Source organism: Oncorhynchus clarkii, chromosome 4, assembly GCF_045791955.1.
Source record: "Oncorhynchus clarkii lewisi isolate Uvic-CL-2024 chromosome 4, UVic_Ocla_1.0, whole genome shotgun sequence".
Classification (NCBI taxonomy): Eukaryota; Metazoa; Chordata; class Actinopteri; order Salmoniformes; family Salmonidae; genus Oncorhynchus; species Oncorhynchus clarkii.
In genome coordinates this window covers 85,657,220-85,671,654 of record NC_092150.1, presented here as the reverse complement: position 1 = coordinate 85,671,654, position 14,435 = coordinate 85,657,220, and the positions used below count along the sequence as shown (strand labels likewise).

The window sequence follows — 14,435 nt, the reverse complement described above, 5'->3', positions numbered from 1 at the left end:
CCCCCGTGTCGTGTTTTATGACATTATGCAGTACTGTATAAATATGTCTATCTATCCTTACAGCTGTACAACTATATATTTACAGTGAGATCAATGACATTTTCGATACTTCACAACTGTCACAACTGTCACAACTCTGCATGAATCCAGACTGAGATGTGCGCGAGCATGCTACCCGAAGACTTCACTTGATCACGTCAACATCAATCACTACAGACTTACAGTTACAGCAGAGACCGTACAACATCTAAATGGTCGACGTCAGACATCAAACATTTAACACCTATTGAGGGCTGTAGCCGCCCCTCTTACCACAGTAGTAGTAGTAGTAGTAGTGGTGAGATAGCCCATGCCGTAGCCTGTTTTTCTAGCCACGTGCTTTGCTGCGGAGACAGAGCCATTGCTGCCACTGAGTCTCCTGAGGTTGAGCCTGTCATGTCTGTCAAGGCTCTGCCGGTAGCGAGCCACAAAGCTAGAGAGAGCGCGGGGGCCTCGGGAACCTCTGGGGGCCCAAGTCGAGGTCCCCGGACCCAGGCGGACCGGGAAGCGATCCCGATCCCGGACGGCGGGCATCGTGCTCAAGAGGCTGTCGGCGAAGAGGGCGGGTAGGGGTGCGGTGCCAACACAGGGCACAGGGGGCAAGGCTGAGGCTAGGGCTGAGGTGGTGGCAGACACCATCGCAACATGCCCAGTACTTACTGCTAGGTCCTGCACTAGCTTCTCCTCAAAGGAGTACTCCTCTGTCTCTATCCATAGTCTCACATAGCCCAACACGAAGAGATTAATAGAACGATGCCTAGGGAAGGAGGGAGGAGAGGAGGAGGAGAGGAGAGGGAGAAGGGGAGTGGAAGATGGGAGAATGAGATTAAGGTGTGTCCAAGTAGATTTTGGAAGAGGGAGGAGTAAGGAAGAGGAGATGTGAGGGTGTAACAGGAAGGAAGAGCATTCCAGGGTGGTGATTGGTCGATATGGGAGCTGGCTCTTCTGACTGGTCATCCTTGATGGCTTAATTAGCATACAGAAACTGGCTGAGGATGTGGTTAAAATGATATCTAAAAACACTGAACACTGTATTCAAATATTATTTCAGTTAATAAATGATACATAAAGCTAAAAAAATACATTCATAATGTTACTCAAATCACATGAGACAAAACATTCCACGATTCTAAGACATAATGACAGTGATGATCTTTATGTAAACAAGCTAAACGCTTCCTGGATTGCTCATTGATTGACCACTGATTGGCTGTTAGCTGAGGCTGACCAATCAGAATCAACAGTGCAGTAAACTGGAGGTAGGTTGTGGTAGGTGCAGTAGGTAGGTGGTGTTGACTGTTCGGTCAGCCCATAGTCTGGAGGATAAGATGGAGAGGGGAGAGATGAAGCATTCACCTAGCCTGGGTGCCAGTCTGTTTGCCATGACAATTCCACGAGGAGTTGGCAAGAGAACAGCAACAGACTAACACTCAGGCTATCATTCAGCCTGGACGTCTCACATTACCGTTAATACGGAGAACAGGCGGTCAAAATTTGATTCAGCGAACGCCTTTTCCAGCCAAACGTACCGATAGCCGTTCAGGAAGTAATTGTTAATTTTGTATCTGAGGAAAAATGTGTTGAAGGTGATGTGCAACAGAGAGAAATAACAGAGAGGAAGGACAAGGTTAGGGAGGTGGAGAGGGAGATAGTTACAGCATGCCACCAACTTCACCGAGAGATAACAGAGATACAGGACTGGAACGTCACGTTTGATTTGATGGAGACAATAGCATCATGTATGACGACTGAGGACTTGTTTTCTGGGGATAGTTGTTGTCACAGCTACAAAGTCTCAGACTTATATTCCTTTTACGTATCTCATTTAGTTGACAGAGACAATTTAGGCCTCCAGTTTTTCCATCAGGGTACCTCTAATTGTCCTGAGTCGTATGTAAGTGTGATAGAAGCCTGTCTTACCTGGGGAGGTTGTAGAGAGGAGCCATACGGAAGCAGGCCACCACGGCACGTTTACGCTGTTTGGACAGCAGCTTCTGAAACACACACTTCTTCATCCTCAGAGGCTGCTCCACCTAGAGGGCAAAACATTACGTCTCAAAACATGACGTCTTACGGACATTACGTCTCAAAACATGACGTCTTATGGACATTACGTCTCAAAACATTACGTCTTACGGACATTATGTCTCAAAACATGACGTCTCAAAACATTACGTCTTAAAACATTATGTCTCAAAACATGACGTCTCAAAACATTACGTCTTACGGACATTACGTCTCAAAACATGACGTCTCAAAACATTACGTCTTAAAACATTACGTCTCAAAACATGACGTCTCAAAACATTACGTCTTATGGACATTACGTCTCAAAACATGACGTCTTACGGACATTACGTCTCAAAACATGACGTCTTATGGACATTACGTCTCAAAACATTACGTCTTACGGACATTATGTCTCAAAACATGACGTCTCAAAACATTACGTCTTAAAACATTATGTCTCAAAACATGACGTCTCAAAACATTACGTCTTACGGACATTACGTCTCAAAACATGACGTCTCAAAACATTACGTCTTAAAACATTACGTCTCAAAACATGACGTCTCAAAACATTACGTCTTATGGACATTACGTCTCAAAACATTACGTCTTAAAACATTACGTCTTAAAACATTACGTCTCAAAACATTACGTCTCAAAACATGACGTCTCAAAACATTACGTCTCAAAACATTACGTCTCAAAACATTACGTCTTACGGACATTACGTCTCAAAACAATACGTCTTAAAACATTACGTCTCAAAACATGACGTTTCAAAAGATTACGTCTCAAAACATTACGTCTTACGGACATTACGTCTCAAAACATGACGTCTTATGGACATTACGTCTCAAAACATTACGTCTTATGGACATTACGTCTCAAAACATGACGTCTTATGGACATTACGTCTCAAAACATTACGTCTTATGGACATTACGTCTCAAAACATTACGTCTTATGGACATTACGTCTCAAAACATTACGTCTCAAAACATTACGTCTCAAAACATTACGTCTCAAAACATTACGTCTTATGGACATTACGTCTCAAAACATTACGTCTCAAAACATTACGTCTCAAATCATTACGTCTTATGGACATTACGTCTCAAAACATGACGTCTTATGGACATTACGTCTCAAAACATTACGTCTTATGGACATTACGTCTCAAAACATTACGTCTTACGGACATTATGTCTCAAAACATGACGTCTCAAAACATTACGTCTTACGGACATTACGTCTCAAAACATGACGTCTCAAAACATTACGTCTTACGGACATTACGTCTCAAAACATGACTTCTCAAAACATTACGTCTTAAAACATTACGTCTCAAAACATGACGTCTCAAAACATTACGTCTTATGGACATTACGTCTCAAAACATTACGTCTTACGGACATTACGTCTCAAAACATTACGTCTTAAAACATTACATCTTAAAACATTACATCTCAAAACATTACGTCTCAAAACATGACGTCTCAAAACATTACGTCTCAAAACATTACGTCTCAAAACATTACGTCTTACGGACATTACGTCTCAAAACAATACGTCTTAAAACACTACGTCTCAAAACATGACGTTTCAAAAGATTACGTCTCAAAACATTACGTCTCAAGACATTACGTCTTAAAACATTACGTCTTAAAACATTACGTCTCAAAACATTACGTCTCAAAACATGACGTCTCAAAACATTGCGTCTCAGAACATGACGTCTCAAAACATTACGTCTCAAAACATTACGTCTTAAAACATGACGTCTCAAAACATTACGTCTCAAAACATTACGTCTTAAAACATTACGTCTTATGGACATTACGTCTTAAAACATTACGTCTCAAAACATTACGTCTCAAAACATTACGTCTCAAAACATTACGTCTCAAAACATTACGTCTCAAAACATTACGTCTCAAAACATTACGTCTTAAAACATTACGTCTTATGGACATTACGTCTCAAAACATTAAGTCTCAAAACATTACGTCTCAAAACATTACGTCTTAAAACATGACGTCTTATGGACATTACGTCTTAAAACATTACGTCTCAAAACATTACGTCTCAAAACATTACGTCTCAAAACATTACGTCTCAAAACATTACGTCTCAAAACATTACGTCTTAAAACAATACGTCTCAAAACATTACGTCTTAAAACATTACGTCTTATGGACATTACGTCTCAAAACATTACGTCTTATGGACATTACGTCTCAAAACATTACGTCTCAAAACATTACGTCTCAAAACATTACGTCTCAAAACATTACGTCTCAAAACATTACGTCTTATGGACATTACGTCTTATGGACATTACGTCTCAAAACATTACGTCTTGAAACATTACGTCTTAAAACATTACGTCTCAAAACATTACGTCTCAAAACATGACGTCTCAAAACATTGCGTCTCAAAACATGACGTCTCAAAACATTACGTCTCAAAACATTACGTCTTAAAACATGACGTCTCAAAACATTACGTCTCAAAACATTACGTCTCAAAACATTACGTCTTACGGACATTACGTCTCAAAACATGACGTCTCAAAACATTACGTCTTACGGACATTACGTCTCAAAACATGACTTCTCAAAACATTACGTCTTAAAACATTACGTCTCAAAACATGACGTCTCAAAACATTACGTCTTATGGACATTACGTCTCAAAACATTACGTCTTACGGACATTACGTCTCAAAACATTACGTCTTAAAACATTACATCTTAAAACATTACGTCTCAAAACATGACGTCTCAAAACATGACGTCTCAAAACATTACGTCTCAAAACATTACGTCTCAAAACATTACGTCTTACGGACATTACGTCTCAAAACAATACGTCTTAAAACATTACGTCTCAAAACATGACGTTTCAAAAGATTACGTCTCAAAACATTACGTCTCAAAACATTACGTCTTAAAACATTACGTCTCAAAACATTACGTCTCAAAACATGACGTCTCAAAACATTGCGTCTCAGAACGTTACGTCTCAAAACATTACGTCTTAAAACATGACGTCTCAAAACATTACGTCTCAAAACATTACGTCTTAAAACATTACGTCTTATGGACATTACGTCTTAAAACATTACGTCTCAAAACATTACGTCTCAAAACATTACGTCTCAAAACATTACGTCTCAAAACATTACGTCTCAAAACATTACGTCTCAAAACATTACGTCTCAAAACATTACGTCTTAAAACATTACGTCTTATGGACATTACGTCTCAAAACATTAAGTCTCAAAACATTACGTCTCAAAACATTACGTCTTAAAACATTACGTCTTATGGACATTACGTCTTAAAACATTACGTCTCAAAACATTACGTCTCAAAACATTACGTCTCAAAACATTACGTCTCAAAACATTACGTCTCAAAACATTACGTCTTAAAACAATACGTCTCAAAACATTACGTCTTAAAACATTACGTCTTATGGACATTACGTCTCAAAACATTACGTCTTATGGACATTACGTCTCAAAACATTACGTCTCAAAACATTACGTCTCAAAACATTACGTCTCAAAACATTACGTCTCAAAACATTACGTCTCAAAACATTACGTCTCAAAACATTACGTCTCAAAACATTACGTCTTAAAACATTACGTCTTATGGACATTACGTCTCAAAACATTACGTCTTGAAACATTACGTCTTAAAACATTACGTCTCAAAACATTACGTCTCAAAACATGACGTCTCAAAACATTGCGTCTCAAAACATGACGTCTCAAAACATTACGTCTCAAAACATTACGTCTTAAAACATGACGTCTCAAAACATTACGTCTCAAAACATTACGTCTCAAAACATTACGTCTCAAAACATTACGTCTTATGGACATTACGTCTTAAAACATTACGTCTCAAAACATTACGTCTCAAAACATTACGTCTCAAAACATTACGTCTCAAAACATTACGTCTCAAAACATTACATCTTAAAACATTACGTCTTATGGACATTACGTCTCAAAACATTACGTCTCAAAACATTACGTCTCAAAACATTACGTCTTAAAACATTACGTCTTATGGACATTACGTCTTAAAACATTACGTCTCAAAACATTACGTCTCAAAACATTACGTCTCAAAACATTACGTCTCAAAACATTACGTCTCAAAACATTACGTCTTAAAACAATACGTCTCAAAACATTACGTCTTAAAACATTACGTCTTATGGACATTACGTCTTAAAACATTCCGTCTTATGGACATTACGTCTCAAAACATTACGTCTTATGGACATTACGTCTCAAAACATTACGTCTCAAAACATTACGTCTCAAAACATTACGTCTCAAAACATTACGTCTTAAAACATTACGTCTTATGGACATTACGTCTTAAAACATTACGTCTCAAAACATTACGTCTCAAAACATTACGTCTCAAAACATTACGTCTCAAAACATTACGTCTCAAAACATTACGTCTTAAAACAATACGTCTCAAAACATTACGTCTTAAAACATTACGTCTTATGGACATTACGTCTTAAAACATTACGTCTTATGGACATTACGTCTCAAAACATTACGTCTTATGGACATTACGTCTCAAAACATTACGTCTCAAAACATTACGTCTCAAAACATTACGTCTCAAAACATTACGTCTTAAAACATTACGTCTTATGGACATTACGTCTTAAAACATTACGTCTCAAAACATTACGTCTCAAAACATGACGTCTCAAAACATTACGTCTCAAAACATTACGTCTTAAAACATGACGTCTCAAAACATTACGTCTCAAAACATTACGTCTCAAAACATTACGTCTTACGGACATTACATCTCAAAACATGACGTCTCAAAACATTACGTCTTACGGACATTACGTCTCAAAACATGACTTCTCAAAACATTACGTCTTAAAACATTACGTCTCAAAACATGACGTCTCAAAACATTACGTCTTATGGACATTACGTCTCAAAACATTACGTCTTACGGACATTACGTCTCAAAACATTACGTCTTAAAACATTACATCTTAAAACATTACGTCTCAAAACATGACGTCTCAAAACATGACGTCTCAAAACATTACGTCTCAAAACATTACGTCTCAAAACATTACGTCTTACGGACATTACGTCTCAAAACAATACGTCTTAAAACATTACGTCTCAAAACATGACGTTTCAAAAGATTACGTCTCAAAACATTACGTCTCAAAACATTACGTCTTAAAACATTACGTCTTAAAACATTACGTCTCAAAACATTACGTCTCAAAACATGACGTCTCAAAACATTGCGTCTCAGAACGTTACGTCTCAAAACATTACGTCTTAAAACATGACGTCTCAAAACATTACGTCTCAAAACATTACGTCTTAAAACATTACGTCTTATGGACATTACGTCTTAAAACATTACGTCTCAAAACATTACGTCTCAAAACATTACGTCTCAAAACATTACGTCTCAAAACATTACGTCTCAAAACATTACGTCTCAAAACATTACGTCTTAAAACATTACGTCTTATGGACATTACGTCTCAAAACATTAAGTCTCAAAACATTACGTCTCAAAACATTACGTCTTAAAACATTACGTCTTATGGACATTACGTCTTAAAACATTACGTCTCAAAACATTACGTCTCAAAACATTACGTCTCAAAACATTACGTCTCAAAACATTACGTCTCAAAACATTACGTCTTAAAACAATACGTCTCAAAACATTACGTCTTAAAACATTACGTCTTATGGACATTACGTCTCAAAACATTACGTCTTATGGACATTACGTCTCAAAACATTACGTCTCAAAACATTACGTCTCAAAACATTACGTCTCAAAACATTACGTCTCAAAACATTACGTCTTAAAACAATACGTCTCAAAACATTACGTCTTAAAACATTACGTCTTATGGACATTACGTCTTAAAACATTACGTCTTATGGACATTACGTCTCAAAACATTACGTCTTATGGACATTACGTCTCAAAACATTACGTCTCAAAACATTACGTCTCAAAACATTACGTCTCAAAACATTACGTCTTAAAACATTACGTCTTATGGACATTACGTCTTAAAACATTACGTCTCAAAACATGACGTTTCAAAAGATTACGTCTCAAAACATTACGTCTTACGGACATTACGTCTCAAAACATGACGTCTTATGGACATTACGTCTCAAAACATTACGTCTTATGGACATTACGTCTCAAAACATGACGTCTTATGGACATTACGTCTCAAAACATTACGTCTTATGGACATTACGTCTCAAAACATTACGTCTTATGGACATTACGTCTCAAAACATTACGTCTCAAAACATTACGTCTCAAAACATTACGTCTCAAAACATTACGTCTTATGGACATTACGTCTCAAAACATTACGTCTCAAAACATTACGTCTCAAATCATTACGTCTTATGGACATTACGTCTCAAAACATGACGTCTTATGGACATTACGTCTCAAAACATTACGTCTTATGGACATTACGTCTCAAAACATTACGTCTTACGGACATTATGTCTCAAAACATGACGTCTCAAAACATTACGTCTTACGGACATTACGTCTCAAAACATGACGTCTCAAAACATTACGTCTTACGGACATTACGTCTCAAAACATGACTTCTCAAAACATTACGTCTTAAAACATTACGTCTCAAAACATTACGTCTCAAAACATTACGTCTTAAAACATGACGTCTCAAAACATTACGTCTCAAAACATTACGTCTTAAAACATTACGTCTTATGGACATTACGTCTTAAAACATTACGTCTCAAAACATTACGTCTCAAAACATTACGTCTCAAAACATTACGTCTCAAAACATTACGTCTCAAAACATTACGTCTCAAAACATTACGTCTCAAAACATTACGTCTCAAAACATTACGTCTTAAAACATTACGTCTTATGGACATTACGTCTCAAAACATTAAGTCTCAAAACATTACGTCTCAAAACATTACGTCTTAAAACATGACGTCTTATGGACATTACGTCTTAAAACATTACGTCTCAAAACATTACGTCTCAAAACATTACGTCTCAAAACATTACGTCTCAAAACATTACGTCTCAAAACATTACGTCTTAAAACAATACGTCTCAAAACATTACGTGTTAAAACATTACGTCTTATGGACATTACGTCTCAAAACATTACGTCTTATGGACATTACGTCTCAAAACATTACGTCTCAAAACATTACGTCTCAAAACATTACGTCTCAAAACATTACGTCTCAAAACATTACGTCTTATGGACATTACGTCTTATGGACATTACGTCTCAAAACATTACGTCTTGAAACATTACGTCTTAAAACATTACGTCTCAAAACATTACGTCTCAAAACATGACGTCTCAAAACATTGCGTCTCAAAACATGACGTCTCAAAACATTACGTCTCAAAACATTACGTCTTAAAACATGACGTCTCAAAACATTACGTCTCAAAACATTACGTCTCAAAACATTACGTCTTACGGACATTACGTCTCAAAACATGACGTCTCAAAACATTACGTCTTACGGACATTACGTCTCAAAACATGACTTCTCAAAACATTACGTCTTAAAACATTACGTCTCAAAACATGACGTCTCAAAACATTACGTCTTATGGACATTACGTCTCAAAACATTACGTCTTACGGACATTACGTCTCAAAACATTACGTCTTAAAACATTACATCTTAAAACATTACGTCTCAAAACATGACGTCTCAAAACATGACGTCTCAAAACATTACGTCTCAAAACATTACGTCTCAAAACATTACGTCTTACGGACATTACGTCTCAAAACAATACGTCTTAAAACATTACGTCTCAAAACATGACGTTTCAAAAGATTACGTCTCAAAACATTACGTCTCAAAACATTACGTCTTAAAACATTACGTCTTAAAACATTACGTCTCAAAACATTACGTCTCAAAACATGACGTCTCAAAACATTGCGTCTCAGAACGTTACGTCTCAAAACATTACGTCTTAAAACATGACGTCTCAAAACATTACGTCTCAAAACATTACGTCTTAAAACATTACGTCTTATGGACATTACGTCTTAAAACATTACGTCTCAAAACATTACGTCTCAAAACATTACGTCTCAAAACATTACGTCTCAAAACATTACGTCTCAAAACATTACGTCTCAAAACATTACGTCTCAAAACATTACGTCTTAAAACATTACGTCTTATGGACATTACGTCTCAAAACATTAAGTCTCAAAACATTACGTCTCAAAACATTACGTCTTAAAACATTACGTCTTATGGACATTACGTCTTAAAACATTACGTCTCAAAACATTACGTCTCAAAACATTACGTCTCAAAACATTACGTCTCAAAACATTACGTCTCAAAACATTACGTCTTAAAACAATACGTCTCAAAACATTACGTCTTAAAACATTACGTCTTATGGACATTACGTCTCAAAACATTACGTCTTATGGACATTACGTCTCAAAACATTACGTCTCAAAACATTACGTCTCAAAACATTACGTCTCAAAACATTACGTCTCAAAACATTACGTCTCAAAACATTACGTCTCAAAACATTACGTCTCAAAACATTACGTCTCAAAACATTACGTCTTAAAACATTACGTCTTATGGACATTACGTCTCAAAACATTACGTCTTGAAACATTACGTCTTAAAACATTACGTCTCAAAACATTACGTCTCAAAACATGACGTCTCAAAACATTGCGTCTCAAAACATTACGTCTCAAAACATTACGTCTCAAAACATGACGTCTCAAAACATTACGTCTCAAAACATTACGTCTCAAAACATTACGTCTTATGGACATTACGTCTTAAAACATTACGTCTCAAAACATTACGTCTCAAAACATTACGTCTCAAAACATTACGTCTCAAAACATTACGTCTCAAAACATTACATCTTAAAACATTACGTCTTATGGACATTACGTCTCAAAACATTACGTCTCAAAACATTACGTCTCAAAACATTACGTCTTAAAACATTACGTCTTATGGACATTACGTCTTAAAACATTACGTCTCAAAACATTACGTCTCAAAACATTACGTCTCAAAACATTACGTCTCAAAACATTACGTCTCAAAACATTACGTCTTAAAACAATACGTCTCAAAACATTACGTCTTAAAACATTACGTCTTATGGACATTACGTCTTAAAACATTCCGTCTTATGGACATTACGTCTCAAAACATTACGTCTTATGGACATTACGTCTCAAAACATTACGTCTCAAAACATTACGTCTCAAAACATTACGTCTCAAAACATTACGTCTTAAAACATTACGTCTTATGGACATTACGTCTTAAAACATTACGTCTCAAAACATTACGTCTCAAAACATTACGTCTCAAAACATTACGTCTCAAAACATTACGTCTCAAAACATTACGTCTTAAAACATTACGTCTTATGGACATTACGTCTTAAAACATTACGTCTCAAAACATTACGTCTCAAAACATTACGTCTCAAAACATTACGTCTCAAAACATTACGTCTCAAAACATTACGTCTTAAAACAATACGTCTCAAAACATTACGTCTTAAAACATTACGTCTTATGGACATTACGTCTTAAAACATTCCGTCTTATGGACATTACGTCTCAAAACATTACGTCTTAAAACATTACGTCTTATGGACATTACGTCTTAAAACATTACGTCTCAAAACATTACGTCTCAAAACATTACGTCTCAAAACATTACGTCTCAAAACATTACGTCTCAAAACATTACGTCTTAAAACAATACGTCTCAAAACATTACGTCTTAAAACATTACGTCTTATGGACATTACGTCTTAAAACATTCCGTCTTATGGACATTACGTCTCAAAACATTACGTCTTATGGACATTACGTCTCAAAACATTACGTCTCAAAACATTACGTCTCAAAACATTACGTCTCAAAACATTACGTCTTAAAACATTACGTCTTATGGACATTACGTCTTAAAACATTACGTCTCAAAACATTACGTCTCAAAACATTACGTCTCAAAACATTACGTCTCAAAACATTACGTCTCAAAACATTACGTCTTAAAACAATACGTCTCAAAACATTACGTCTTAAAACATTACGTCTTATGGACATTACGTCTTAAAACATTACGTCTTATGGACATTACGTCTCAAAACATTACGTCTTATGGACATTACGTCTCAAAACATTACGTCTCAAAACATTACGTCTCAAAACATTACGTCTCAAAACATTACGTCTTAAAACATTACGTCTTATGGACATTACGTCTTAAAACATTACGTCTCAAAACATTACGTCTCAAAACATGACGTCTCAAAACATTACGTCTCAAAACATTACGTCTTAAAACATGACGTCTCAAAACATTACGTCTCAAAACATTACGTCTCAAAACATTACGTCTTACGGACATTACATCTCAAAACATGACGTCTCAAAACATTACGTCTTACGGACATTACGTCTCAAAACATGACTTCTCAAAACATTACGTCTTAAAACATTACGTCTCAAAACATGACGTCTCAAAACATTACGTCTTATGGACATTACGTCTCAAAACATTACGTCTTACGGACATTACGTCTCAAAACATTACGTCTTAAAACATTACATCTTAAAACATTACGTCTCAAAACATGACGTCTCAAAACATGACGTCTCAAAACATTACGTCTCAAAACATTACGTCTCAAAACATTACGTCTTACGGACATTACGTCTCAAAACAATACGTCTTAAAACATTACGTCTCAAAACATGACGTTTCAAAAGATTACGTCTCAAAACATTACGTCTCAAAACATTACGTCTTAAAACATTACGTCTTAAAACATTACGTCTTATGGACATTACGTCTTAAAACATTACGTCTCAAAACATTACGTCTCAAAACATTACGTCTCAAAACATTACGTCTCAAAACATTACGTCTCAAAACATTACGTCTTAAAACAATACGTCTCAAAACATTACGTCTTAAAACATTACGTCTTATGGACATTACGTCTCAAAACATTACGTCTTATGGACATTACGTCTCAAAACATTACGTCTCAAAACATTACGTCTCAAAACATTACGTCTCAAAACATTACGTCTCAAAACATTACGTCTTAAAACAATACGTCTCAAAACATTACGTCTTAAAACATTACGTCTTATGGACATTACGTCTTAAAACATTACGTCTTATGGACATTACGTCTCAAAACATTACGTCTTATGGACATTACGTCTCAAAACATTACGTCTCAAAACATTACGTCTCAAAACATTACGTCTCAAAACATTACGTCTTAAAACATTACGTCTTATGGACATTACGTCTTAAAACATTACGTCTCAAAACATTACGTCTCAAAACATTACGTCTCAAAACATTACGTCTTAAAACATGACGTCTCAAAACATTACGTCTCAAAACATTACGTCTCAAAACATTACGTCTTACGGACATTACGTCTCAAAACATGACGTCTCAAAACATTACGTCTTACGGACATTACGTCTCAAAACATGACTTCTCAAAACATTACGTCTTAAAACATTACGTCTCAAAACATGACGTCTCAAAACATTACGTCTTATGGACATTACGTCTCAAAACATTACGTCTTACGGACATTACGTCTCAAAACATTACGTCTTAAAACATTACATCTTAAAACATTACGTCTCAAAACATTACGTCTTACGGACATTACGTCTCAAAACAATACGTCTTAAAACATTACGTCTCAAAACATGACGTTTCAAAAGATTACGTCTCAAAACATTACGTCTCAAAACATTACGTCTTAAAACATTACGTCTTAAAACATTACGTCTCAAAACATTACGTCTCAAAACATGACGTCTCAAAACATTGCGTCTCAGAACGTTACGTCTCAAAACATTACGTCTTAAAACATGACGTCTCAAAACATTACGTCTCAAAACATTACGTCTTAAAACATTACGTCTTATGGACATTACGTCTTAAAACATTACGTCTCAAAACATTACGTCTCAAAACATTACGTCTCAAAACATTACGTCTCAAAACATTACGTCTTAAAACATTACGTCTTATGGACATTACGTCTCAAAACATTAAGTCTCAAAACATTACGTCTCAAAACATTACGTCTTAAAACATTACGTCTTATGGACATTACGTCTTAAAACATTACGTCTCAAAACATTACGTCTCAAAACATTACGTCTCAAAACATTACGTCTCAAAACATTACGTCTCAAAACATTACGTCTTAAAACAATACGTCTCAAAACATTACGTCTTAAAA

General features: G+C 35.7%; 1 protein-coding gene across 2 annotated transcripts in view; it reads right to left on the bottom strand.

Annotated features, from left to right (window-relative positions):
- The window catches only part of LOC139407391 (ryanodine receptor 3-like), a 270,933-nt gene that overhangs the window by 29,272 nt on the left and 227,226 nt on the right, over window positions 1-14,435 (bottom strand). For both annotated transcript variants that reach the window (XM_071151137.1, XM_071151138.1), the window contains 2 exons: window positions 1,960-2,072; window positions 700-796 (listed from right to left, as the gene is read on the bottom strand). In XM_071151137.1, the coding sequence (XP_071007238.1) occupies window positions 700-796; window positions 1,960-2,072 (210 nt within the window). The remainder of the gene's footprint in view (window positions 1-699; window positions 797-1,959; window positions 2,073-14,435) is intronic.